Genomic DNA, 26,242 nt, shown 5'->3' with positions numbered 1-26,242 from the left:
TGGAAATGCTTTTACTGTCAGTATCAGACATAGCCGTGAGTTCTACTGTTGATTTCTTACATGATTTCACCAAACGTTTAAGTGATCTCCGTTCACAATCATCCAAGAGTTTGTTCCAACCACATTTTGTCCTCGAAGATAAAGGTTCACTACTATCCTTCAGGTTTTAATGATGCATTGGACGGTTCTTAATCTGATTTTAGTAATTTCAGAAATCTCCTTAGTTGTTTTCTTTGCTTGATGCAGGCCAATAATTTGACCCTTCTGAGGCAGATTAACATCCTTTCTATGACCACAGGATATGTCTTCTGACATAGTTGTTTAAGAAATGAGAAGCTACTCGCTGCATCAGCTAGAGTTAAACAAATTGTTGCAGCTGAAACCAATCCGTCACTGCAGTAATTATCCAATGGGAGGCTCTTACCTGATTGCTTAGTTAAATCCAGGTGGGGACTTTTTTTTTTTGGACAGGCAGTGTATATTACATGAACTTGTTGCCTTTTAAACCAATTAAGCCAATAAAACCACAAACTTTAAATTGCACAGTTGCATTTTCTTTTTGCCAGTATTTCTGAAGGACTTTGTTACTGCAGCTGTTGCATTCTGAATCATGTTTGCATTATTAAACTTCCGATGCTATAAATCCAAATGACCGCTTACTGTACAAAAAACAGACAGAAAGCACCACTTCACTTGTCTAATCTTTAAAAAAAAAAGTACACAACACACAGATGATTAAGACAACATTTTATTCAACACATTGTAACGTCATTTTTGCATTTATTTTAAAGTCCCTGCAGTTGTCGTTTTACATAGTAAATATAATGTAATTTTTATTTTTTTTTTAAATTAAAAGAACATTTTAATCTCTTGGCTTTCACTACTGCTGACATGCAAAGGTTAAGTACTGATCAACCATCTCCTGAAGTCCCAGACAGGTAGGTCGATATTCATCAAGCTGACACTCTGCTGTTGTCGGCCAGTACTCGACCCAGGTTCTCTCACCGAGCACATACTGGAACCTGTGGAGAGCAAAGTGACAAGAGTCTTCACACTGTAACACACTGGAAGATAACAGTGAGACATATACAAGAGTAGCAGACAGGTGACTCTGATTCGGTGTATCAAACTTACGTTTGCCTTTGGTCATCTCTGTGAATATCTTTGGATGAACCCATGACAAGGTAGGTTTTGCCCTTTTGCAGACCTAAAGCTTCTCTGCAATGCTGATAACTGAGGAATATGCGAAGTTTATCTAGAGGAGCGACATCCAAACTTCCTGCAGTTTTCAAGAAAAGAGAGAAGAATAAATGTATAGTTTAGTGTTTAACATAAAGCTGCTGTATTCTCATGTTTTCCTGTTGTTGGAAAATCTCCTTATTTTTGCTGAGAGATTCGTTATTGATACCAGTCTCATATCTCGTTTGAAATCCACTTTCCATCTTCCATAAATCAACATCTTGTTTTATTTAGCCTGTACAAAATTTGTATAAATGACTATTTGGCATGTTATGTAAGGTTATGTACCAGTTTATTTCTCAGATGAACCAGTAAATTCCAGGAGTCTTTGTACGTTTTATGCTTGAGTCGTGTCAACCCACTAAGAAGTGAGTAAGTGTACTTTCTGTATTATACAACAAGTTAAAAACAACTGCTTTTCTATGTTGTTCACATGTTCACATTGTGTTTCTTATATACTACAGGACATGTCATGAGCAAAATGCACAGTCAGGGACAAAAACATGGATTCGGACTTCTGATATTGAAGAATCAACGGTATATAGTAGTTCAAGAGCGTTTGAACAGATTTGTAGGGGAGCTGGTGTGCTTGAGCTGCAGTAAGTGACAAAGGGACTTAATACACATTCTAAAGGAGGCAACAGCGTAGCATTACATCTAAACCATTTTAAGACAGGAACGGAAGATTTGACGGGAAAAAGCATTAATAAATATAACAGAATTTTAGAGGTTTAATCAACACCTGCAGGAAACCATGAAAATGATCAAGATTTTACTCTAGAAATCCCAATGAGGCCACGCAGAGAACCCATAAAAATAAAAAGCTTCGTCACTGTAACTACAAATAGAAGTTTTAAAGGAGATAAACACCCACCTTCTTTGATGACTTCCTGAACCCGCACCGAGTAGCTGTCTGTGGACAAATCATCTGCTATATCTTCCACTCTGACTTTGTACGCTGTGGACAGACAAGGTGCAGATTTCAGACCTCTTGCTTACTGACACCCACAATCTCTTAAACACTTGAGAACAGAAATGCAGCTCGCTTCTGGTCTCTTACCAAACTCGATTTTGCTGATCTCTGTACTCTCACAAATCTTCGCCGTGCGCTCATCGTTGCTGATTTTACCCTTCTTCTGCATGCTGCAGTTCTCTGGAAACACACGACACGCACGAATGCAGCAATGTCACAGTTTCAATCCAGCAGGTATGACCAAATATCTATTTCAGAAACATTTTCCTACATGTGAACCCCCCACAATTTACTCATCCGTATATACTAATCTTTATATCAACTTTTTGCCAAGGGTGACAGAGCGTTTGCAATTCGGAATGACCTGCCTGAGGAGATAAGGCTGCTGTATCAATATCTTCTTTTAAATCACTTCTTAAACCCATTTTTATAGGCTTGATCGCTTTCTAATTATTTTTATTTTATTTTTTTACCTTTATTTATTTCATAGTTCATTATATAGTCTTTAATCCTTCCATTATTTAATTATTTATGTATTTATTTCATTTATTTACTGTTACTATGATGATAATAATGTGTTTATGGTTTTATCCTCTATTTTCTTTTATTCCACTTGTTCTCTCCCTTAAGTACTAATTTATTTTGAAAATCTCTTGGACTCACCAGCCTGTTGTTTCAAAGTAGAGTATCTTTCCTCTTCTTCTTTTTTGCCCTGTCTGTAAGGCACTTTGTACACTCTGTTTTTAAAGGTGCTATATAAATAAAGTTATTATTATTATTATTATTATTATTATTATTATTATTATTATTAAGACACACAATGTCTCTACTTTAGCCTCACACAAATGGAAAACACGAAACATAGCTAACAGACTGAACTTTATTACTAAATAAATTATCATCCAAAAATGCCCTGGTGTCTCTAGCTCATAATAAATTACTTTTTTAGTTTTTTTTTTTCAATTTACTTTATTCAGTCATGATTTTTCCTCACTTCAAGGTCAAGGAAGTTGAAATTTCTCTAAAAAGCTAAGTAGTTCTAATCATTTGCAGTTTCTGAATCCCCAGTGGGACACATAGAAGTACACAGATCTTTTTTTTTACTTTTAGTGTAGTGTTAGTTTACTTTTATATGTAGCCAACAGAAAATCACCACAGTTACCATAAATAAAAAGCAATCTTGGTGAGGTCTAACACTATAAATATGGCAAAACTAAATCTACTAAGTTATTAAGACAAGTGATTATCAGTTTGCATCAAATAATAATCATAATTGTACTTACCTTCAGCACATGTGCATTCGTCACCTCTACAGAGTCGCAGCAGCTGCCCAGCTTTCCTCTCCGGATGGTAGAATTTCACACAAGTTGTTTCTGCAACAGGAACGACACTTTTTTGTCATATATTTAGTACTAATTGAAGTAAATTTTACATCAGATACTTAAAAATACAATGTAGTAATGCCCGCGTATCTACTCTGTCAAATCTACTGGAAGCAATATAAATCTATATAAATAATAAATCTCAGAGTTCACCGAGGCTCTTCCTGACACTTACGGTTATAGTATTCATAGACAGACACGGCTGCTGGTTGTAAGACGCCCACTTTCAGCGTCTGGTGGATCCTAAAAGTGATCTCTTCAGGCCGCGTGTGAGAAACCTGCGGGGAAATGAATGTTAGATATACATACATAAACAAGCACCAATGCAGATTAAAAAAAGGGATTCAGATGAAGGCTGGTGTCTCACCTTGTCCAGGTAGATGATGAGTGAGCCTCTTTCTGACAGAGCTTTGTCCATCTCATATTTCGCAATAGTGCGGGCTCGTCCTTTAGACAACTACACACAAACACACATCATCAGACAACTTTCTGAAGCACATTTTGTTCCTCTAAACCAAATGTCTGTAAAAGTTCTTACTGAGTTCAGGTCTTGTGTGTTAACAGTGAAGCCGGTCAGCAAGCCGATGTCCAAAATGGACATGGTTGCATCTCGCTCTCTGTCCATGTACCTGAGCACAGAACACATGAAGTCATTTAATGCACTGCATCCTTTATGATTTCAGATGGCTTGAAATTCTATTTCATTCTACTTACAAAACCTCTATTCTCAGCTTGTATATCTTCTCATCCTCATCCAATTTCTCTGGAGGAACAAAGCATTAGATGTGCATGAGAGTATTGTTTTTACAGAAAAACACAGGAAATTATATTTTTAGATAATTTCAATCAGTGAATATAGTGTAAGTTTTGAACTAATTACCTTTCATAAAATAATAGATTTTTAATTTTTAATGTGAGCTTCTTTAAAAAAAAAAATTTTTTTTCAAAATGTATTATTTTCTGAGATTTTACTAGATATCAGTAGTTTTATCAATAAAATAAAAGTTCAAATAAGTATGTACTATTTTTCAATAATTAAACTGACTACACAAATGTTTTTCTATAAAATATTCCAAATATCTGTAAAAGAATGATATTTTCAGATGATTTAAATATGGTGAAATAGTGTCATTTTAAAAGAGCAAATGTCTATCTGTAAATAATATCTACATCAAAAGGTTTTTTAGATATTATTTACAGTTTTTGCCTGTTTCTTTCTTCTTTTCTATGTTTTTTAACAGTCAACATGCAAATTAAAACTTTTTGTGTGTGACTTTACCACATATTATCTGTTATTTAAAAAAGCAGAGAAAATCTGTAAAAAAAAAATAAAAGAAACTAGCATTTTTTTAGTCCTTAATTCACTCCCTTATATATCCTTATTATTTGAAATAATGTATAATGTTTGTAAAATATATTATTATTTTTATATTATTTAAATATAGTAAATTTTGTGTCATTTTATGGTCGAACATTGTAAAAAACACTAATAATCATTTATAAAATTATTGTTTTAAGTCAGCATTATTTACAGCCTGTTTATATGTTTTATACAATTAACATGTCAATAAAAACTTCAGTGATTTTTTTTTCCTGGATTTTATCTGTAATTTAACAAAACAATGAAAACTTTTAGCCGTAAGATAGCTGCAAACTGACAAAAAGGTAAATTTTTTAGTGTGGATAACCTATATGAGTGGTTTACGGTTGCAGAGAAAGCAAATAAAATGACAATATAAAGGCAGACAAACTGCTGAAATGATGACAAATAAGTAGAGAAAGACAGAAGCTACCAAATTACCTGGAATGAGCTCGACTGACATGTTAAACTTCTGACAATCACTCTCCTTTTCTGTCGCCCGAGCGTAATACAGTGACACCATCTGTCAGAGAGATAAAAGTGTCCTTTAATTACTTGAATGATATTAGTTGAATAATATTGTTCACATGATGTTGAAAAAAATGCCTTTGACCTTCAAATGAATACAAAACAGATGACTTACTGTCACCGTTGCTTCTCCTGTTCCTGAGGCGGTCACCTTCACATCCTGGTTTATGTCGTTAATCTGTCAGACACGTGCAGACATACGCATGGATTAGCAGAAGATACAAACACACAGTGTGTTGTGAGTAAGGCAGCGTGTTCTCACTTTAGATGTTCTTGTAGCGTAGTGATTGTTAGCGTTGAAGTTGAACTTGTCAGGCTGCGACCTGCCAGGCACCAAGACGTCCACGTTGAGATCATACTCTGGTTCATTAGCAGCGGACCAGTACTCTGCTACAGCCTGATACACCATTATAGTGGCCTGGAGAGCAAAAAAAAAAAAAAAATGAAGAAGACAAAGGTTAGCATGAGCTCAGATGAACTGTAAAAAAGTAAAAGCAAATGTGATAAAAAATTATATATCTGGATGGATAGAAAGTTTGTGGTTACCTGCGTTGATCCGTAGCCTCCTCCCACTTTCCTCTGCAGGTTGAACCATCTCACAACAGGTCTGGCATCTTCAAATGCCTTTAATAGACACCAAGAAAAGCATTGAAACTTTGCATAAATTGCTGGTTTGTTGTGGTAATGTTTATAAAAGACTCCCTGGCAGTTCCCAAAGCTTGCCTTAAAGCTTCTAAAGCAGTTGTTTCTCATTACTGCACAATCCCATAACATCAAAAAACATCATGTCTGCTGGTATTTACACCTGATGCTTGGTTCATGTTTTTCCTGTTGCAGGCTGTTGTAATCAGTCCCATACTTCTGTATTCACACACAATGATGATATGGCACTAATAAAACTACATTTTCAATAGTTTTAAATTGTTAAATTTGGATTTCCCTTCCATAATGACACATGTGTTCTGGAAAATGGCATGTTGTTGACTTTTATTCCCAAACCTTGAATGGTTGGTTGAATGGATGATGGCTCTGGTTGTACAACACACACATCTCAGTGGAGCATACTCACCTTGGCCTTGACCAGAGCCAGAAGACCGTAAGCTGTGGCCTCCAGTGTGTAAATATGTCCCCTAGGTGTAGGCCAGTGGTTTAGGTCTGGAAAACAAATATCCTTATATTAAGTTGCAATATCTCAAATAAGCTTAATGTCATAGTTCTGCTGCGATTTTTTTCAAAAACAATTAAAAATCTATGCAAATGATGCAGACAGTCAGCAAATACTAACATCTATGCTTGAGGGTGAAAAAAAATCTGAAGTTTGGTTTTTAGCTGCCACATGAAGATATGATAAGAATGGTTAATCAATGATTTATGTGTATGCACAGTATGTGTACATGTGTGAGCAACTCAACAGTTGAAATCTAACATTTTTAGAGGTGAAAATATGGCAGTAAGGGTTACTGGTAAAATTGGTAAAAATAATTGTAAATATCTCTAAATTCAAGAACAGTGACACACATATTTGATGGGGAGTTGATGTACAGTTTTGGCTTGTTTGTTGTTGTTTTTTTTATAGCCAACATCTAAATATGTATTTTTGTGCTATTTATTAAATATTATCTGTAATTTAACAAAACAGAAAATCTGTAAAATAACAGTTACAAAATATTTATTTATTAATCTAATATTTTTTTGATCCTTAATAAGTATATGTAATTATTTTTTGAAAATAACGGCAAAATAATGATATTTTCTAGATGATTTAAATACAGTGAATATAGTTTAAGTTAAGGTCAAATGTCACAAAAGAACAAATTACCATTCATAACAATACAGATCTTTTTTACAGTTTTGGCCTGTTATGCAAATGAATATATTTTTATGAGATTTGAGATATCTGTCATTGAACAAACAGAGAAATTAGTAAAATAAAAGTTAAAATAATTTTTGATTATTTTTGAATCTTTAACAGGCTGTACATTTTTTCTTTTAAATATCAGCAAATAAAAAAATGTGGACAAAAATAAAACTTGTTGATATTACAGCCAAATGTTTTTAAAGAAGTTTTGAAATTTGTAAAACTATAGATTTTTGATGTGGATGCTATTTACAATGTCGGATTGTTTTCACAGTCAACATGTAAATTAAGACTTTACCATGTATTTTCTGTTATTTAACAAAACAGGGAAAATCTATAAAATTACAATTTAAAAAAAAATTCAATTGTTAATAATTCTGTACTTAATATATCCTTATCATCTGAAATAATGTACAATGTTTGTAGTTTTTTATACACACACATATATATATATATATATATATATATATATATATATATATATATATATATATATATATATATATATATATATATATATACATATATATATATATTAGTCTGTAATTTTAGATTTCTAATTTTTTTGTCAATATTATTTGGAGTTTGGACCTTTTTTAAAACTGCAAAAGTACCTGATATATATCTTTAACATTTTTACACTTCAGTTTCTTGTATGTTGTTGCCTCATTGGATATTATACTTTTGTATGTGCAGTGACCTAAAATCATCCTGTAAAAGTGACTTTATCGATGTATCAGTAGAACCAGCAGTAAACACTTATGTTGGAGTGACTAGTGAATGTGTAATATTATGTGCTGCGTATATTTCTGTGTGTAGAGACCTGGGGAAATATACTTCTTCAGGATATCTCGGTTCAGTTTCTTCTCATTGGCCAGAGCGTAAGATGTCATGGCAACAGCGTAAGGGTTGGTGAGGTGAGGCAGTCGCTTCTCCAGGTAGCCCACTGCTTTGTCTATGCTGTTTGGCAAACTCTGGACACAAAGAATAGAAAAAAAGAAAGGAAGAATGGTGACTACGGTCATCGGGAGGTTTTAGTGTGAACATGAAAAGCTGTGAAATCCATTCTTCTTCTGTGTCTTACAGGCCTCATTAATTAGAGTTAAGACTGGAGAGCAGAGTAGTCATGTTGTGGTCAAAACAGCAATCACCACCAGCCATTGTGATAATTGATTAACTGATTAGAGTAACATCTTGTGTAAATTCTCTAATCCCGAGAAATTTTAATACTTTCTGGTTTCCTTTCTTCTCTATGACAGCAAATTGAAATCTTTGGGAAGCAGACAAAGTAGGACATTTGAGGGCATCACTTTGGATTTAAAGAAACACCAATGAATATTTTTTTCAGTTTTCTAACATTTTATAGACCAAAAAACTAATCAAGAAAACGATTGAGAAACTAAGCGACAATGGGAATAATCATTAGTAGAAGCCCTGTTCTCAGTTTGTTTATAATACTTACAGAGATGTCTGTAAAAGGGCAAAAACTTATCTTTTGTCAAATTAAAGTAAAACCACTTGAATTCTGGCATCTTTTAGTTAAAGTTGCCCAACATTTTACACTAGTATGCAGGTGTTACTGAAGAAGCCATCTACTGCTTTATATTTACAGACTGTGTTTAAGTCACTTAAGCAGATCCGTTCTGCTGTTTATTGTGGGAACCTTCACACTTCAGTAGCAGATATTAAAAATATTGTTGCATTTACTGGTTACATTAGTAAGTTCTCATTCTAAAGGCAGTTTCTTTATAGTAAAGGTAAAAGTAAAAACATATTGGATTAAATCCAGCTCAACAGAATGGAGTAAATATGACTTTACACCTTTTCTTATCATACATGTTATACAGGGTGCAGCATGTGCTCTGCAACAAACTTTGAGTCTAAATAATGTGCAGAAGAAATGAAGTGCCATTGTCAGAAATACGGTATTGGACAGGTATATCCTTCTGCCTACTTCCTCCGCTAAGTTGTGGTCCTTGCTTCCATGTGGTTCAAGAGATATCGATTTGAAAGCAAAAAGATCTGTTGTATTCAACCTACATCTTGCCAGAAAGACACAACATGAAATTTTCAGCGTGCTGAAAAGTCAAAAAATTGTGTGACCTTTTATCAGTTGAATGATAAAATGATACCAAAATCAGGTCATCCCACAACGTGTCACAAAAATCAGTGTCCCTCTTTGGCAACACGCTGTCTTACGCACTGGTACACATTTATTTACAAATATCTACTTCCCCATTATTTATGTGATTACATTTCGAAAATCCACAGCAATTATTGTTTATGTTCCAATTTTTGTACTTATTAACCGTGTCAAAGGTACATTCTGAATTTAGGTTTTAAGTACTCTACACCTGCTGCCTAGAACTCGTGACAGAACACTAGGAACTATTGGAACTTTTAAAAATCATATGAAAGATTTTGTAGCAGCTACTTGTCACACTTGTTGTTTTAATGTAAATTCTTAATCTTGTTGCTTTTATCCAGTATGTATTGTGTTTATTTTGTTGAATGAGTTGGTGTTGTTTGTTTTTAATTGTTGCAATTTTAATGGTTCTGAGGCTGCTGTCTTGGCCAGGCTTTCCTTTAAAAAGAGGTCATTGTATCTCAGCAGGATCGACCTGGTTAAATAAAGGCTAAATTAAATTAAATCTTAAAAATCATGTCAGAAATAGTGGTGGATTATCCATCCATCCATTATCTATACACCGCTTAATCCTCACTAGGGTCATGGGGGGGCTGGAGTCTATCCCAGCTGACTCAGGTGAAGGCAGGGGACACCCTAGACAGGTCACCAGTCTGTCGCAGGGCTACACATATAGAAAAACAAGCACTCACACATTCACACCTACGGGCAATTTAGAATAATCAATTAACCTCAGCATATTTTTGGACTGTGGGAGGAAGCTGGAGTACCCGGAGAAAACCCATGCATGCACAGGGAGAACATGCAAACTCCATGCAGAAAGATCCCTGGAAAGCCGGGACGTGAACCAGGGACCTTCTCGCTGCAAGGCGAAAGTGCTAACCACTACGCCACTGTGCAGCCCTAGTGGTGGATTTAAAAAAAAAAAAAAAACCAACAACAGCATTTCACATTTTCAGATGATTCAACTGTTCTAAACATAGAGAACTTTTCTCTATGCAGTGTGAACCTCCCATGCTATGGTCAAAAATTGTTGTTGCAGAACATATGCCACACCCTGTAAAGACAGACCAGCTCTACAATGCTGTACAATTACATTTAAACAAATAAAATAATAAATAAAAGGTGAGGGAAGAAGAGAAAACACTGTCCGGAGGTGATTTACTCACATTAACTGTGTTGTCGCATATTGTGCGTGATTCCTGCATGGCGATGAGACAGAAGGCCGTCATGGAGGCGTCTGAATCTAAACCGGTCACGTCACCCTACACATGCACAAATACACAAACAGGTCAGCCTCACAATCGTCACCTCTGCCAACAGAATAAACATGGTTTTATTTGTATAAGATGACTTTCAGTGGTTTGCAGTTGCTTCAATTAACTTCCTTCTAGTAAGAATCAAGACATCCGTTGACGCAAATCAGTTCTATACTATACCATTTGGACATCAAAAACTTCTTTTAATGGTAACACACACATTATAAGCCATCTTGTTACACACACAACCTTGCGCTGTCAATTCCAAAAGGACTAACTATATTCTGTCCAGTTGTAAAGTAGACTTTTACCAACACCAAAGTTTAACACAATACTTGCAAGTATGTATATAGTTTTTTTTTTGGACTAATTAATTGGTGAAAATACATGCAGCTCTAAACTGTAATAATCATGCATATGTCTGAATATGTTACGGACCAAGTAAAAATGATTAATGTCTAAAGGCAAATCAAGGTTTCTATAATTAAGTCATGAAGAAGAAGTGAAATCAGGGAACTCACGATCATCTCTCCATGGTACATTCGCCCCACTTCTTTGAACATGCCGTCAGGCTGCTGTGTGGTGAGAATCAGATACTTGACAGCGTCGCAGATGACTTCACTTTGCACTGCCACCAGATTGTTGGCCATGGATAACACCTTGACAACGTAGGCTGTCAGCCTAACACAATAAAGGAGACGACACAGCAGTTTAGCTTCACTAATTTGCACCAAAAAAAAACCCACCTGCACAGCTGGAAGTTAAGGTAGGTCGTTTGTATGAATTCTGTAATGTCTGGGCTGCTCACCAGGTGCTACTTGCATGTTTAGGCCACACAGCAAAAGAGCCATCCTTCTTACGGTACGCCAACTGATTCTTGTAGCCTGGACAAGATAAATAAGCAAAGGGTTTTAGTGACTTTTTCGGTGTTCGGATGCCATGTTTTCAGTTAATTCACATCTTCCAAAATATTCAGGTAACATATGATGTCTGATACCTGCACTGTGCCAATGTTTACTGTAAAATTACTCTAAAATACTGTCAGCTGTGGTCACTAGCATTTTATAGTGCCACAAATGTAAAGTACTCTATAATTCATACAGGGCTCAGCAGTAGAATATGAGGTTAATACTGAGACAAGACTTCCAACAATATATTGTATTGATATAGTGTTGCCACTGTAATCAACGATAACTTGTTGCCTGTAAATGACAACATTTTCTTAAAAATAAATATATAGAAATAGAATATTGAAACCCGTAATTGGAGACATTTGCAATAAATAACAATGTGTCTTCAGTTATTATGATCCAGAAAAGAGAACTGCACAACAAAACAATAAAGGATAAAGACTGAGGCCAGTTACATTTTTATTGAATGTAAACTATCTCCAAAGGCAGCAATGTCTGACAAATTTATGTCTAACAAATATATTTTAGTAATCAAGTAAAAATAATTTCACTTATATAAATTGAAAAAAAATTGAAAAATGTCCATGTCATTCTTGTCTTTGGCCATTATTTAAATGTATTTTGAATAAACAGAGCAATACTGTTAGAATTTGGCTGTAGTTTTTACAGGGACTAATTGTAGTGTGCTTATGTCTTATACCTACCAGTTTTTATGTGTTGGAGGGCTTCATTACGCTTCTGAAAGCCTACAGTTTCCCACTGGTTGGTTTTGTCCAAATACAACGTTGCAATGACAGGCAGAGTCATGTGGATCATGTTCTGCTCTCCACAGCCGGAGGGTTGGTAGATCAAACTGCCCATTGATTTCCCACTAACGGCGTTCTCCACCAGTGCACCAACTTCTTCTCTGCCTGCATGCACACACACGAAAAGCACAATGTTAGAAATCAATGGGAAGAACTTGCAAAGGTCCGCTACAAACAATTTACACCAGTGTGGAAGTGAATGTATGGCATAACTGTCACAAACATAACAAAAGGTCTCACCTGTCACAGAGATTTGTGTGCTAGTAGGCGTGTTTGGAACCAAATCATTTTTGGGAATTCCACTATTCAGAATTTCTACTTGTTTACCATCTGAAGCAAAAGACGGGTCAAGTTGGGGAATCAGTCAGCAAGTGGTAAAAACATAATATTACTAAATATCTATGTAGTTAGTTAGACTCACCTTTGCCTTTATTAGTGGGATCTAGAACGACAGTCTGAGGAGATTTAACCAGTACACCTGCAGGCTGGAAAAATAACAAGACAAACATTAGAAATCACAAAAATTTGAAGTAATTTATATGTATTAGTTTGTAATAAAAATAAAAAATGGCTTGGTTGTCAAAATGATTAATCTATCTTGGACTGTTTCTGTTATTTACAGGTACTTCTGACAAAGATGAAACAATATATGAGCCAAAACAGCATGACCACCACTCCCTGATATACTGTTGATTCTGTCCATGTGGCCAAAATAGCTACAACCTGCTGACTCCATAAGACCCATGAAGGTGTGTTTTGGTATCTGACATGAAGTTGTTCCATCCTATAAGCAGTGACACCCTCACTGCAGCTAACCAGACTCAAACCTGCAAGATTTGCTCTGACCTACGTATGTAACAATCTGTATGTTGCACAGGTCTTTGCATCTGCCACTTTCTCCAGCATTAAAACAGCAACTTAGAGAACCAACTGCTCATTTTACAAGCAATATCTCCTGTATCTTCACATGTTGGTACAAGCTGGTCAACATTTATTTGTGTTTGGGAACAATGTTTTGGCTCAGTGGTACATTTAAATAAGCCTAATACTGACTTGAACACAGGAGATCACTGTTTGTTTCTTATCTCCAAATGGCTGATGTTGTTTTGTAAAAAGCATGACCTCAGCTGCTTCGGAGTTTTATTCATGCAAATCGCACATGAATCACAATAATTACACCAAGGCTACGAAACTCTCAAAACCTTAAAATTGTGGTCTTTTTACCAAAATCGCAACATTCTTCTTACCCGAGCTAAATTCTCATTTTGACCCAGATTTATAACTCAAGTCTCACAAAGTCATTTTTGTGCCGAAACCTCAACAAACATTAACCATAAAATTGACTCACAAATGACATCAGCCTCCTCAGTTGTGTTCCAGAGGACATACAGTAGAAAACCAACACAGTCTGGGGCATTAAAAAGTATCGAATAGTCCGTTTCTCTTACCACAACCCGCAGCATCTTCATGATTCCATCATTGAGCGATGAATCCTTCACCGCTGCCTTGACTTCAATGCGCCGCTCTCCATCCTTCATGGGAATAATGATGAACGGTACAGATCGTGTAGTTTGAGGTCCGACAGCGACTTCCTGACGATATCTCCCACGTTTGGAGGCTGCACTGCACACATTCTCCTCCTCGGTCAGATCCACACGCACCTTGGAAACAGAGCAAAGATGAAGATATGTGAAGAATATGAATGAAACGGGGCTGCACAGCGGCGTGGTAGTCAGCACTTTCGCCTTGTAGCTAGAAGATGCATGGTTCGCGTCTCTGCCTTTCTGGGATAGTTTGCCATGGAGTTCACATGTTCTACTTTGATCCTAATGAGGATTTAGCGGATATATAGAGAGAGAGATGATGGATGGATGGATGGATGAAGTGAATCAGATGCTGATGAAATGTAATGATTATTGTGAGCATTTACAAGTAAGTGCTTTCACTTTGGGCAATTTCAGATACTCTTTGTCTATAGAATATGGATCTGATTCCAGTCTTAGATAAGAATGTACCATTAATCATGAAAACAGGATAATAATCATCAGTTAAGTTGATTATCCAAGAATGATGCATAAAGTTTGATCTTGAGAATGCAAAGGTGCAATGCAAATGTTACAATGTGCTATATTTATTCTCTTTTCCCTCTCAGTGATGTTTTTTTACTTACAGTGATATCATCAGGGCTGTAGTTGTGGAGGATTGCCTTAATTTCCAGCTGCTCTCCACTGACAGCAGAATAAGGCAGCCGGAGATCAATGAAGAATTCCTTCCGAACAATTACCTCTAACGGATCGCCAACGCATATTCCTTAAAGATGAGAGACAGAAAAAAACACATGATGAAAATGAGAAAAAAGTGTTTGAAATGTGAGAGGCTCAACTGAAGCTAAAGACGGACTTTAGTTGCTGAATCCTCACCGTGAGTTTTGGACAGACTGATGCCAGTGAACTGCCAGGTCGTGATGGAGTCTTGCAGAGGAACATGTTTCACAACTGATGTGGGCTCACTGAAACAATTAGGGGGGAGTGGTAGATGCTAATGGGCTGACAAGTGAAATTATGAGTGTATTGTTTTCTTTGTGGGTGCACAGGTTTCAGCTGACTCACCAGTTGGCTTGACGACAAGCAGGCAGCTGGATATCTGACCACAGCCAACTTTCAGGGAAGTTTGTGCGAGAAACAATGTCATTGCTGTCCATGTAACTTTCGTCCTCCTCCTCACCTAAAGATTTATTGAAATATTAACATTCGGATTGTTTGACAGCAGCCGGTATCACCATTTTTCCCCGTCTCTTACTGCGAGCCAGTTGAAGATTGTCCTCCTTCCTTTCAGCTCGCTCATTTTCCATCGTCTTGCAGCAGTTCAGGAAGGCCTTGACGCAAGATGCGCCTTCAAAGATGTACTCACTACGCCTCTCACAGTTGTATGAAACAGAGGTGTCCCTCAAGCCATCCAAACAACAGTCACGCTCTAGATCATCTTTATATTGACTCACTGGAAAGAAAGTAGGTTGTAGATAAGACAATAAAAAACATTTAAACAGTGCTTTTTAGACATGGAAATTAATCTTTTAGCCCAGTCAGAAGTATAAAGAGAAAAGAGTTCCTCTAATATATACATCCTGAAAAAAACTAAGTCTGAAAAAGAAAAAAAAATAATGAATATGTGGTTTTTGAGTGGAAATGTGATTCTTACACAAGCTGGTTGTGACATCCATTATAGTAGCAGCTCGTCTCCGCCTGGCAGGCGCCGGACATTTCAACTCTGGAAAAGCAAAACAGATGAGATCTTTAACAGAACCGAACCAGTTACATCTAGACTTGATTGCAAAACTAAATAGAAAAAAAAAAATACATAATTGCATTTTACACCTTACTTGTTGGACCATTCAAACACAATATACAGTTGTGATCAAAGGTTTGCGTACACTTGTAAAGACCAAGACATAGCTCTCTTGAGTTTCCAATGATTCCTGTAACTCCCAGTTTTCTATGATGGAATCATTTAAACACAAGTGTCTTTTTAAAAACTTATGCCTTTTGGTTCTTTCACAGATTTTATTACACATGTTCTGGAAATATCACAAAATCTGATGGGTCAAAAATATACAAACAGTAATGCTAATATTTGGTTCAACATCCCCTTCGCCATTTTCACCTCAACAAGGCGCTTCTGATAGCCGTCTACAAGCTTCTGGTTGCATCTTCAACCACTTGTCTTGACGGAATTGCAGTTAAAGTTGTTGGCTTTCTGCCACACAACCTTTCTGATAAAGTTTTAAATAGCCTAAAAAAGCACTGATCAGCTCATATGACAGTCCAGTCACCATAACTGGCTGTTGAAACCAACATGGAAATGCTTCAAAATTATATCATCATTATATTAACTCAATCATTGCTGGTCTCACATAGAAGATCATTTTGCCTTTGCACGGTAAGACTTTAAATCCAACCAAAAACAGAGTATAGTGGAATTTAGCAGCAGCACTTAAAAGTTTAGATTAGCAAACTGAACGACAAAGAGTAACTGTCAGTTAGACAGTACGAGAAATACACTTTTGTATGTACGTATGTAATGTATTGTAGGTAATGAATTGGAAAACATCAATACTCACTTCTCCTAATTGGTTGGATTTCATGACTACAACAGTGAAATCTAAAGAAGGGTCTATTCTGGGTAGTATTTGCTGAAGGAGTCACTCTACCATTTGCTTGCCCCAGAATTAAACTAATATACTGTAGGTAGGGAAAAGAGTGGGACTATACTATAGAGTGAAGTATTGTCACCTTGTCTGTAGGGTGTCCCAGAAGCAGTGTTGGACTCAAACAGCAGCCCAGCATCATAGAAAACACTCATACTGTCCTTCCCTCCACCTGGTGTGCAGCCGGTGTCGTATTTCTCCACTATGTCCCACACCTGGAGAGTAGAACCCGAACAGGCAAGGCTTAGAGTCAAAGACAAATCTGCAAACTCAGTGACAATGTTGAGCACAAGAAAGATGTTTTTATGCAGTTTTTCTGCTGCAGCCACATGATAACAAACTCAAATACTGATTGACCAAATGCCTCACACCTGATCATCTTTAATTTGACAGATCTGTTGTGTAGTGAATATTGATTTAGTTGACCACAGGTGAAATGGGTGACCTTTGACCCCAGTTAGCTACCTAGTCATGATGTTTCTCTTATCCCAGTGACAATATTATATAACTCTTCCAGTTGGGACCTCTTTCAAAGTGGTTTCACCTATCATACCTGCTCAATATATGTTCAAATATTGGCCATAAATGCAAGAAACGTAACTTTAATCATTTTTTCTCATCAACTATGCCTCTGACTGGCACCATACTCTTATTTTTTAAGCTCCTATTGGTGACAATGACAGGAAAAAACAATCAGCCTCTTAGGATGAAAAATAAAGTTTTCATTATTGGTGACATTTTTTACCAAATTTGCACCATTGTATAACTGGTTTGTATTGTTCTATCAAAGCAGTTTGTACCATTAAAGATCATATGTATATATCAATGTGCCTACATAATTTCAGGACTCAAGGGTACATTATGTCTCAGGTTATGGCATTTCAGGCATTGCTCCATAGATTGGCGTGAAGTAAACAATGCAAACTAAGATTTTTTTAAAACTTAAAACTAATGTTACCTATGACCCCAGATATTATACGTTTTATTTAATAACAGACATATGCACGGAAAAAAAATCAGACAAATGAGATGGTCATACATAGACTTTTTTCTTAAAAATAGGTGAACTCAGATGGAATGACCCAAATCTGTGCTTCAGAACTATCCAAATATGAACATATGTGCAATAATCCATTTCATATAAGATAAAGATGAAACAAATTGCCTTTTTCTGGGTGAGACGGTGCTTGTTGTTTAGCACGTAGACGCCTTTGTCCACTGCCACCAGTCCCACTGTGGCCCCTGGGTCTCCTGTGATTTTGAGACCGAATATCTTGCGAGGCTCATAGGACGCAGCAGCTCTGGCTGGTTCCAGCTTCAGCTAAATGTGAAGAGGAGGGTGACAGCGGGACATGCAGATATGTAGTGGTAAATAAAAAAAGAAGATATGAATGACATTTCCATGCTCTGCTACATGGATGTTGTGTCTCTCACCGAGCCCATGCAGGAGTCTTTCACATCCACCCAAACAGAGTCTGACACCACTTCATTGTCACTTGGATGGTAGTAGGCGACAATGCGGAACGACGGCAGCATTTCTTTGGTGATGGGAAGAATCAGGGAAATCAGCGCTTGGCCTCTTGTCCTGTAACGCTCAGCTTTCACCAGCCGACCTCTGCTCAGGATCTGGGGACACAGAATTACACTGTTAACAGACATGAATACTAGCATATGCTACGGAATACAACAACAACAGCCACATATGTGCACACAGGCACGAGAACAAAACATCTCTCACCAGGTAGGTGATGTCAGTGTCTTGATTTTGTTGCCTGTTGAGGTGGAGGCTGATTTTCATGTTGTTTCCTAACTGCAGCTCAGCAGTATCCACCCCTGCAAAAATGAAATGTTGCAGTGAGCACTAAAAATGAGAAGGTCTGCATTACTTTACCACTGCTCCCACCGTACATCACCTAGCACTTATTCCTTACCTATGTGGATATAACTTTTGCTTTTGGTGTTATATGGCAGAGCTGTCATGGTGGCTGCTGCTTGTCTGTCAGCTGAAATAATAGGATTGTTGGTTTTTGCCTGGAATTGAAAGCACACAAACACGTGAGCATACACAAACAGTGAAATGAAGAAAGAATTAACACATGAAAATGATTTTACTTGAACATGCTGCAGACACCAATAATCTCAAAAAATTACAACATTGTGCCAGAGTTTACTATTTTCCATTACTCACTACATGTAAAGTGAAATATTTCAAGACGTTTGCTGTTTTATTACGATGATTATGGCTTATAACTCATAAAAAACAGAAATGCACTAGAATGAGGCATTAGTACTGTACAGTAAATATGTAAGAATTAAAACTAAACATTCAGCTAAATTAAGCTAAATACATGCATCAAAAATGTGGATTAATGTAAATTTAAACTTCAAAACAAAAGAAGAAGACGACTTACAGTGATTACTAGTCTTGAATCTGAAGCTGCTGAGTTTACGGTAAGCTTTGCCATGCCATTGGCTGCGGTGTTACCATGCACGTCACCAGGACGGACTACAACTGGAACATCTGCTGCCGGAGAGCCATCAGGATTTGTCACTTCAACCTGCCAGAGTAGAAAAAAAAACTCATCAGACAGCCTCTAACTGTCTTTCTAACCACACATCTTAAGGGCAACTAATGCTATTAGGTTATTTCTTCTTTTTTTTTTTTTTAAGTACAATAGAACTATAGTTGCCTTATAAATGTAAATTAGTACTTTACCGCAACATCGAAGGACAGTCCAGGTTTGAAATATTTGGGCGTTCTTTTGAAGTGGATGGTGTAGGGTGATGTGACGATCTGGATCCCTCTCTGCTCTGCTTCCACCATTTCACCACCTGCGACGGGATGCAGAAACACAAACACACATAAACTAATTCAGCAGAACAGGATTTACATGTGCTCACAGTAATCAGTCGTTGCTGAAACCGTAGGATTTACATGTGCTCAAAAACACAGTGTCTCTCTCTTACCGCTCTCAGTCAGCACACTGACAGATACAAATATGGACTTCCCCACAAGTTCCAGGATGTTTTTGAAAGTGCTTGTGATGTGCTCCCTCTTCAGTGTGACCGATCCTTCACCATTTGTGATCTAACGGTGACGTGATAAAAAGATGCAGCATAAATTAGTGGTACAGTTAGTGAGAACCTGGAGGCACTTTAGTTCTTACATCTGCACAGTCTTATCTGAACGTCCTTGGTTTAATGTAAACATTTCCTTACTTGCACTCTCTGAAGAGAGTCTGGAAATCCCTTCTTCTCTCCCTCAGATATAACCCCAAACACCACATAGGCCATCCCATACACTGGCTCACCAAACAGATACCTACAACCACAAGAGAAAGAAGTGTTTAAGCCCCACAATGAAACAAAACAGGACAATTAGAATAGGTCAAAATGCAACAACAACAAATGCCACACAGACTAAAACACAGAGTCACTGAATCCACAAAATAAAAACCTTTACATACTCAGCTTTGATGTCAACAGTGAGCGCTTGGCTGTCCACGTAGAAGAAGGAGCTCTGAGGTTCCAGTTTGACCTCAAAGCTGGGAAGCACTGTGGAATTAAAAGATTAATTCACAAGTGTCCCATTAAGTAAAAAGGAAGTAAATATTGCACCGGTTTAAACACACAGTGAAGATAATGGGTAACTTACCATATTCTTTCACCTCAAAATCTGCAGAAAAACTCTGCTGTGGGTTGCTGTGGAACTTCGCCACCACCTTCCACACTCCAGTACTACACATAGAAACACGTATTTAAGTAATCGAGCAAAAAAAAAAGTTCAATATTTGCATAATTTAAAGAATGAAAACAACATGAGAGTCAAGCTTCAGATTCTACAAACAGACTAGATTTATATAGTTACAAGCAATGTCACTGTACAATTTAAAGAGCCCCTATTTTGCAGATTTACTGTATAGTTGTCTAGCTTTATTTTTGGTGTCCACTAGAACAAGTTTACACAATTTAATAGTTTAAAAAAAAGCATTATTTTTTCTTATATCATACATGGCAGTAGCAGCTCTTCTCACCCACTGATTAAAATGCTGCATTTTAGCTCCTGTCTCTTTAAGGTGCCCCTACTGAGAAGCCTCTTCTGCTCTGATTGGTCAGCTGATCTTTGCTGCAAACCTGGCAGTAGTCACTCCGGTGAGGAAATAATGGCAGACTGCTAAGAAGCTGCCTTTTTTTGTTGTTTGAGGACATGCTGCATCAGCTGCTAGTCAGCAGTTATGCAAATGTGTTACTTGGTGACATCAATAAGTAAAGGAAGAGAAGCCTGGACTTTAAATGTGCCATTTGAGGCAAATAACAGGCAGTTTTTTTCTGTAACAGAGACATGGACTTTGGATTTTGTAGGTTTTAAGATATTTTATGTGCACAAAAGGCATCATATGGGACCTTTAAAGGAGAACATTATGATTTTAGGACACACGAGGGCTAATATATGTTGTAGGGCAGCAGTTTACTTTGTGATTGTATTATAACATGACAACCTGCCAACAAGTGACATGATGCATGTTATTAAATGAAACTTATCAGTTGTTAATTTACACAAAGGCTATAGCTAATTGTGATCTTTTTTTACTTGTTTATGCATCAAAAAAATGTTCATGAGATTCAAACTTTCTCCTGAATTTCCTGTATTAGTAACCATCATCTAGTTAAACGCGAAGTGGTTCAAAAGCTCAGCCACAAGCTTTTTAAAAAAAAATCTAAACATGTTCAAAACAGGAAGGTGAAAATTTTAAGGATAGTTGTCAGTCTCATAAATCCAGACCATCACTAGCTGTTTAAGATTCTAATTGTTCAAGATTAATTATTTCCAAAAAAAGTTTGTATTATTTAAGATTTATTAATATTATATTTAAATTATTTAGGTTATTTTTTTTTTAAATGAATTCACTTCTTCTATGCTACAACATAGATTCCTGACTGAATAAATACATAAATATAGAAGGTTTAGAATTTTTTTAAAAAAGTACTCACCTAACAATTTCAGGGAGTTGGTATACTCCAGAGTGGATGCCTGATTTCAGAGAAACTGGATCAGATGGTAAAACGATGCCATCAGGGGTCTGAAAGTAAATAACATTCAATAGCCATTCACAGTGAGTCTTGGCAGTTTATAAGTCAGTTTTGCAAACCCAACATTTGGTGAAAGTCTTTCATCTGCAGCCTGGTAGGTGCACGTTTATTTATATAGTGGATGTGAACTACAGACATGCTGTGGATGTGTCTTCATTATTTTTGCTAATATGCAATTAAACTATTTCAGATTTAGCATTTGTGACATCTTCTCCTCATGAGGCTTTGTTCTCCCAGTTCAAGCTGATTATTTCATATTACTTTGAATATTGAGCATATCAAAAATAAAACACAATACCACAATCTCAATGGCGATGATAGCATCAGCCTTGTTATCCTCATCTCTCTCCACAGGCTCCATCTGGGGCGTCACTGCAAACATCCTGTAATGAACTGATAGATGGAGAAAATTAGTTTTGCTGCTCATGGCTAACCAAGGAAGTATTTATTTAGAAAATTTTGACAAACAAGTATTTGACTTTACTATGTCAAAAGCGGAGTTCATTCACTGTAATTTACATTACATCCTAATCAAACTGATCTGTGATTGTTTTCCTCTGTCTTTGAAGGCGCTGTTAATCTAAAGGAATAGAGAAAAAAATATTTAAACTGTAACTTTGAAGGTTTTATAGTTATGTAAACAAGGTTAGCGATTTTTGTCTTGATGGTACAGACTTTAAAAGAAATCTTGTCTTATAAGCTGAGAAAGTTTTTAACCCTTTGATGCACAGTGTGGGTCAGGAGATACCCATTTCCCACTGGATTTGGGTCACTTTTGACCCACATTGTGCATCAAAGGGTTAAAGACTTCACATGTAGGGGAGATCGTAGTGAAGATGCTCGTGGTCTTGCATTACACCAAATGTGTGTTAAACTGGACTCTGCTCAGTTGATTTGAACTTTTTGTTGATTTTTCTGTGTTTCTTGCAAGTCTTCCAGCTTTGGAGAAATCATTGCAATGTAAAGTGCAAGTAAAACATTATTTCGGATTATATGTCTTTTATTCCTATGGCAGCTATTGTCTTTATATTACCTAATTTTTTTTTTTACAGAACCACTGATTTGTGCTGTTTTTTCTATTTAAAACTATTGTCCTTTAATTACTTTTTACTGTTTAACAAAATTACTTCTTGAATATATGTGTTTTTCATTAACTGAAGCTGTTGCCTATTAGAAATTAGGCACATTAATTTGCATAAACTGTTGTAGTAGTTGTCTGTCTGTCTGTCTGTCTGTCTGTCTGTCTGTCTGTCTGTCTGTCTGTCTGTCTGTCTGTCTGTCTGTCTGTCTGTCTGTCTGTCTGTCTGTGTCTAGATGCATTTTTGTGAACTTAAAGTTACCCTACAGACATCTGAACAAGCAGTGAGGTAGCACTGGATCCACCTTTGCTGTTAGGTGTGTAGAGGGTCTTGTCGGTCTGGATGAAGATGTATCCAGACTGGAAGGACACCAAGACGACTTTCTCCAGCAGTCGATCGGGGAACTGAGCTTGCAGATAAACATACTGCTTTATTTTGGGATCCTTACTGAAGTCTGCAGTGGGAATCTGAAACCAGCATGAAGAGACACGAGCAGAGGAGCATATGATGAGTATTTCTGGATTCTAGATGTCTTTATGAGGTGAGTAAAGCTGAATGACATGAATATTTTATTTACCGTTATTTGTCCAATCTGCTGGAAGCCATTTGCAGTGTTGAGGGTGACTCTTGTGTTTGCCAGCCTTTTGGATTTGGTCGGATGGTTCATTACGTTGATATCGACGTTGATGTCTGCTCCAGTGCAGTCTTGACACTCCACAAAAATGTTTTCAGCTGTTCCCACTCGCAACAAGTTAGGGGCTGACATCACTTTCCTACAGAGCAGTGATGACAGAGAAAGACAGCAAAGGTAATTTGGTTGCTGTGCAAAAAGAACCCTATGCTGCAACTGACTATTTTTTCAATATATGCATTTTAGCCACTATAAACGCACACATGTGGTGAATAACAAAGTGTTCATACACATGATGTATATTTTTGTCTGTCTGCATGAAGGTTTTATGAGTGGATCTCTCACAAAAGTGTTTCCTGACCTATAAAATTACGCAAAATGGGTATTCAAATTATTTTTATGGACATGTAGAAAGTGAAATGTTTGGTCTCTCATAAGAAAAAGAGCAAAAATAAAAGACATCCCTTCCTTTCTTATCCCTTTAATCATCTTGTGACCCTCCTGGTTGAACTTGGAAACCTTTCAGAGGCTCTGACCCCACAGGTGTATTCATTAGAGTTTAAGTTCATTCACATTTTCCAAACATGTTTAAATATACTTATTTGTTTAGTTGAGTGTAATGAGCTGCTCCTTGGACTTCACTCACAATGAGTGATCTATTGATTATCTTGATTGAGATCCAGCAATGGATCAATAGCTTTTTATCATGACTCTGGACTCTGTGTCTTTGTCTGGTGTAATGCACCGCTATGCAAACTTAGAAGAAAATCAAGGCTAACTGTCTGGCAACATTTGAAGAACTATTTTACCTTGACTTTTGTGACACAAAACCACAAACTGGACTTCAGCTCCTGATTATGTAAGACAGAGGTAAAATGAAACTAATAGTAAATTAGACAAACAATATTCATACACTGCTGACAGATCCCCATCAGTAATGTTCACAGATATAGAAATATAGTCTGCTTTCATTAATAATGTGCATTTGATTTCCACTCTGTCTCTGTCTCCATTATTCCTTGCCCATTAAGAAGGCAAGAAATTCCACAAACTAACCTTGACAAGGCACACCTGTGAAGTGAAAACTGTTTCAGTCAGATGACTACCTCCAAGCTCATATATGTATATATATATATATATATATATATATATATATATATATATATATATATATATATATATATATATATATATATATATATATATATATATATAAATAAAAAAAGTCTACAAATGCACAACATCACATCACTGACGACATCCAAGAGATGCAGCATTGACCAAAACACATTTCTGCTCCCTGCTTACTATGTTTTACTTCAGGCTCAGTGGTAATGTGTAAAAGTATGACAGGTCTACTTACAACGGAGCTCCATTAGCCGGAGATGTCAGAGCGGCCAAGGCCAGAGAGGCCAGCAGCAGCAGCAGATTCCTGGTCATCCTCCTCCCTGATCCTGGTCTGCTGTCAGTGTAGACTGGAGTCCTGCTGCAGCCTCCTTTTATCCACTAACCTCCTGTGCCTCCACTTCCCATCACTGCTGTCTCACCCGTCTTCCTGTCTCTGTACGCGCATGTAAACACAAACACACTTGCACTTGGTTTCCCGTCAGCAGTTGAGAAACTGTCCAGCCTTGATAAACGTTATCTCCTCTCTGAGGAAAAAAGTAAACAGTAAAAAAAATCAATAATGTGTTTGACTAACTTCTAAAAATGCAGTCAAATAAACAGTTCACAAGCAAGATCACAGAAACAGAGCAGGTATTCTGCATTTATGAACTTTTCTAAATTTGTGTTCCTTCTGTCTTCTCTTGTTTGGGAAAATCAGCAGCACTTAAAATTGTGGTTCTTTTAAGTCAATATATTTGTGCCCAATTAAGCATACTGAACATGCACAAACACAATGACTACTACTGTGGCGAAAGTTGTGTTGAGTAACTTCTGGACAAAGTATCTGGCAGGGCTTTTTAAAGTTTCTTCATGTGGGAATGTTCTACGGTGGCAGTCAAGTAACTGGGGTGCTGTAGTCTGAGTTTTCATTGTCTTTTATTTAAGTCTTCATCTTTAATGAAAAACAATTAGAATCTGTGGGAACACGTGATATTTGAACATTTTTGCAGTGTTGTATTGTTTCAGTTTATCTATTAATACTATAGGCCAACAAGCAAAAAAACAAACAAAAACAGTCAATTTATAGCGCATTAAAAGGAAGTGCATTTACTTCCAAGAGCTTCAGTCGCTATTGTTGTTACGTGTTTTATTTACTTCTACTTAAATGTGTATGTTTGCAGTACATACAGATAGATAGTACTATACACTGTATATATTTCATCCTTTCTGACCCAACTGTCACAGTTTAACTCTCTTCGCCTTAAGCATTTTGTTCTCCTTTAAATTTCATTTCTCCCTCTTTTTCCACTTTACCATGACAGACGAAGCACACTCACTCACATGTGAGCAAGAGTGAGAAGATCCAGATGTATTTCACTGAGAATACAGTTGGTATGTTGGATTAATTACATACATACTGTATATACAGCATCTATGACTCTCTATTCTCTGGTTGCAGATAAGATGATTGCAAGAAAACTCTTTAATGTAAATGTTAATTTTTGTTCTGGACGCTACCTGTATTTCATTTAATGATTTATACCAAAAATACACAAGTTTCTTTGATATCTTATCCATAAATAGTTTTTTCTTACATTTTCATAAAAGGTACTGTATCATGATATTGTGACCTGTCCAGTATGTATCCTGTGCATCACCCAGAGTCAG

General features: G+C 36.7%; 1 protein-coding gene across 1 annotated transcript; it reads right to left on the bottom strand.

Annotated features, from left to right (window-relative positions):
* Positions 1 to 732: 732 nt before the first annotated feature.
* On the bottom strand, positions 733 to 24,989 carry LOC111584065 (complement C3). The gene is made up of 43 exons (XM_023293317.3): positions 24,831 to 24,989; positions 23,414 to 23,609; positions 23,141 to 23,303; positions 22,056 to 22,150; positions 21,659 to 21,747; positions 20,322 to 20,404; positions 20,134 to 20,221; positions 19,886 to 19,988; positions 19,634 to 19,754; positions 19,383 to 19,498; positions 19,078 to 19,224; positions 18,598 to 18,697; positions 18,405 to 18,499; positions 18,101 to 18,292; positions 17,832 to 17,987; positions 16,752 to 16,881; positions 15,661 to 15,729; positions 15,262 to 15,459; positions 15,072 to 15,186; positions 14,883 to 14,971; positions 14,633 to 14,772; positions 13,911 to 14,123; positions 12,884 to 12,947; positions 12,703 to 12,792; positions 12,361 to 12,567; positions 11,554 to 11,629; positions 11,267 to 11,426; positions 10,656 to 10,751; positions 8,164 to 8,314; positions 6,552 to 6,637; positions 6,029 to 6,106; positions 5,745 to 5,900; positions 5,598 to 5,660; positions 5,396 to 5,477; positions 4,309 to 4,357; positions 4,133 to 4,223; positions 3,962 to 4,051; positions 3,770 to 3,872; positions 3,496 to 3,585; positions 2,300 to 2,392; positions 2,114 to 2,197; positions 1,135 to 1,279; positions 733 to 1,022 (listed from the first exon to the last, which is right to left on the bottom strand). Exons 1-43 carry the CDS (start codon positions 24,905 to 24,907, stop codon positions 881 to 883), a joined length of 4,971 nt encoding a protein of 1,656 aa, XP_023149085.2. The 5' UTR covers positions 24,908 to 24,989; the 3' UTR covers positions 733 to 880.
* Between the last annotated feature and the right edge of the window lie 1,253 nt (positions 24,990 to 26,242).

This window comes from Amphiprion ocellaris, chromosome 4, assembly GCF_022539595.1.
Source record: "Amphiprion ocellaris isolate individual 3 ecotype Okinawa chromosome 4, ASM2253959v1, whole genome shotgun sequence".
NCBI classification, from domain to species: domain Eukaryota; kingdom Metazoa; phylum Chordata; class Actinopteri; family Pomacentridae; genus Amphiprion; species Amphiprion ocellaris.
Note: the sequence above shows the minus strand (reverse complement) of the source record. Positions and strands in the feature narration are given on the sequence as shown.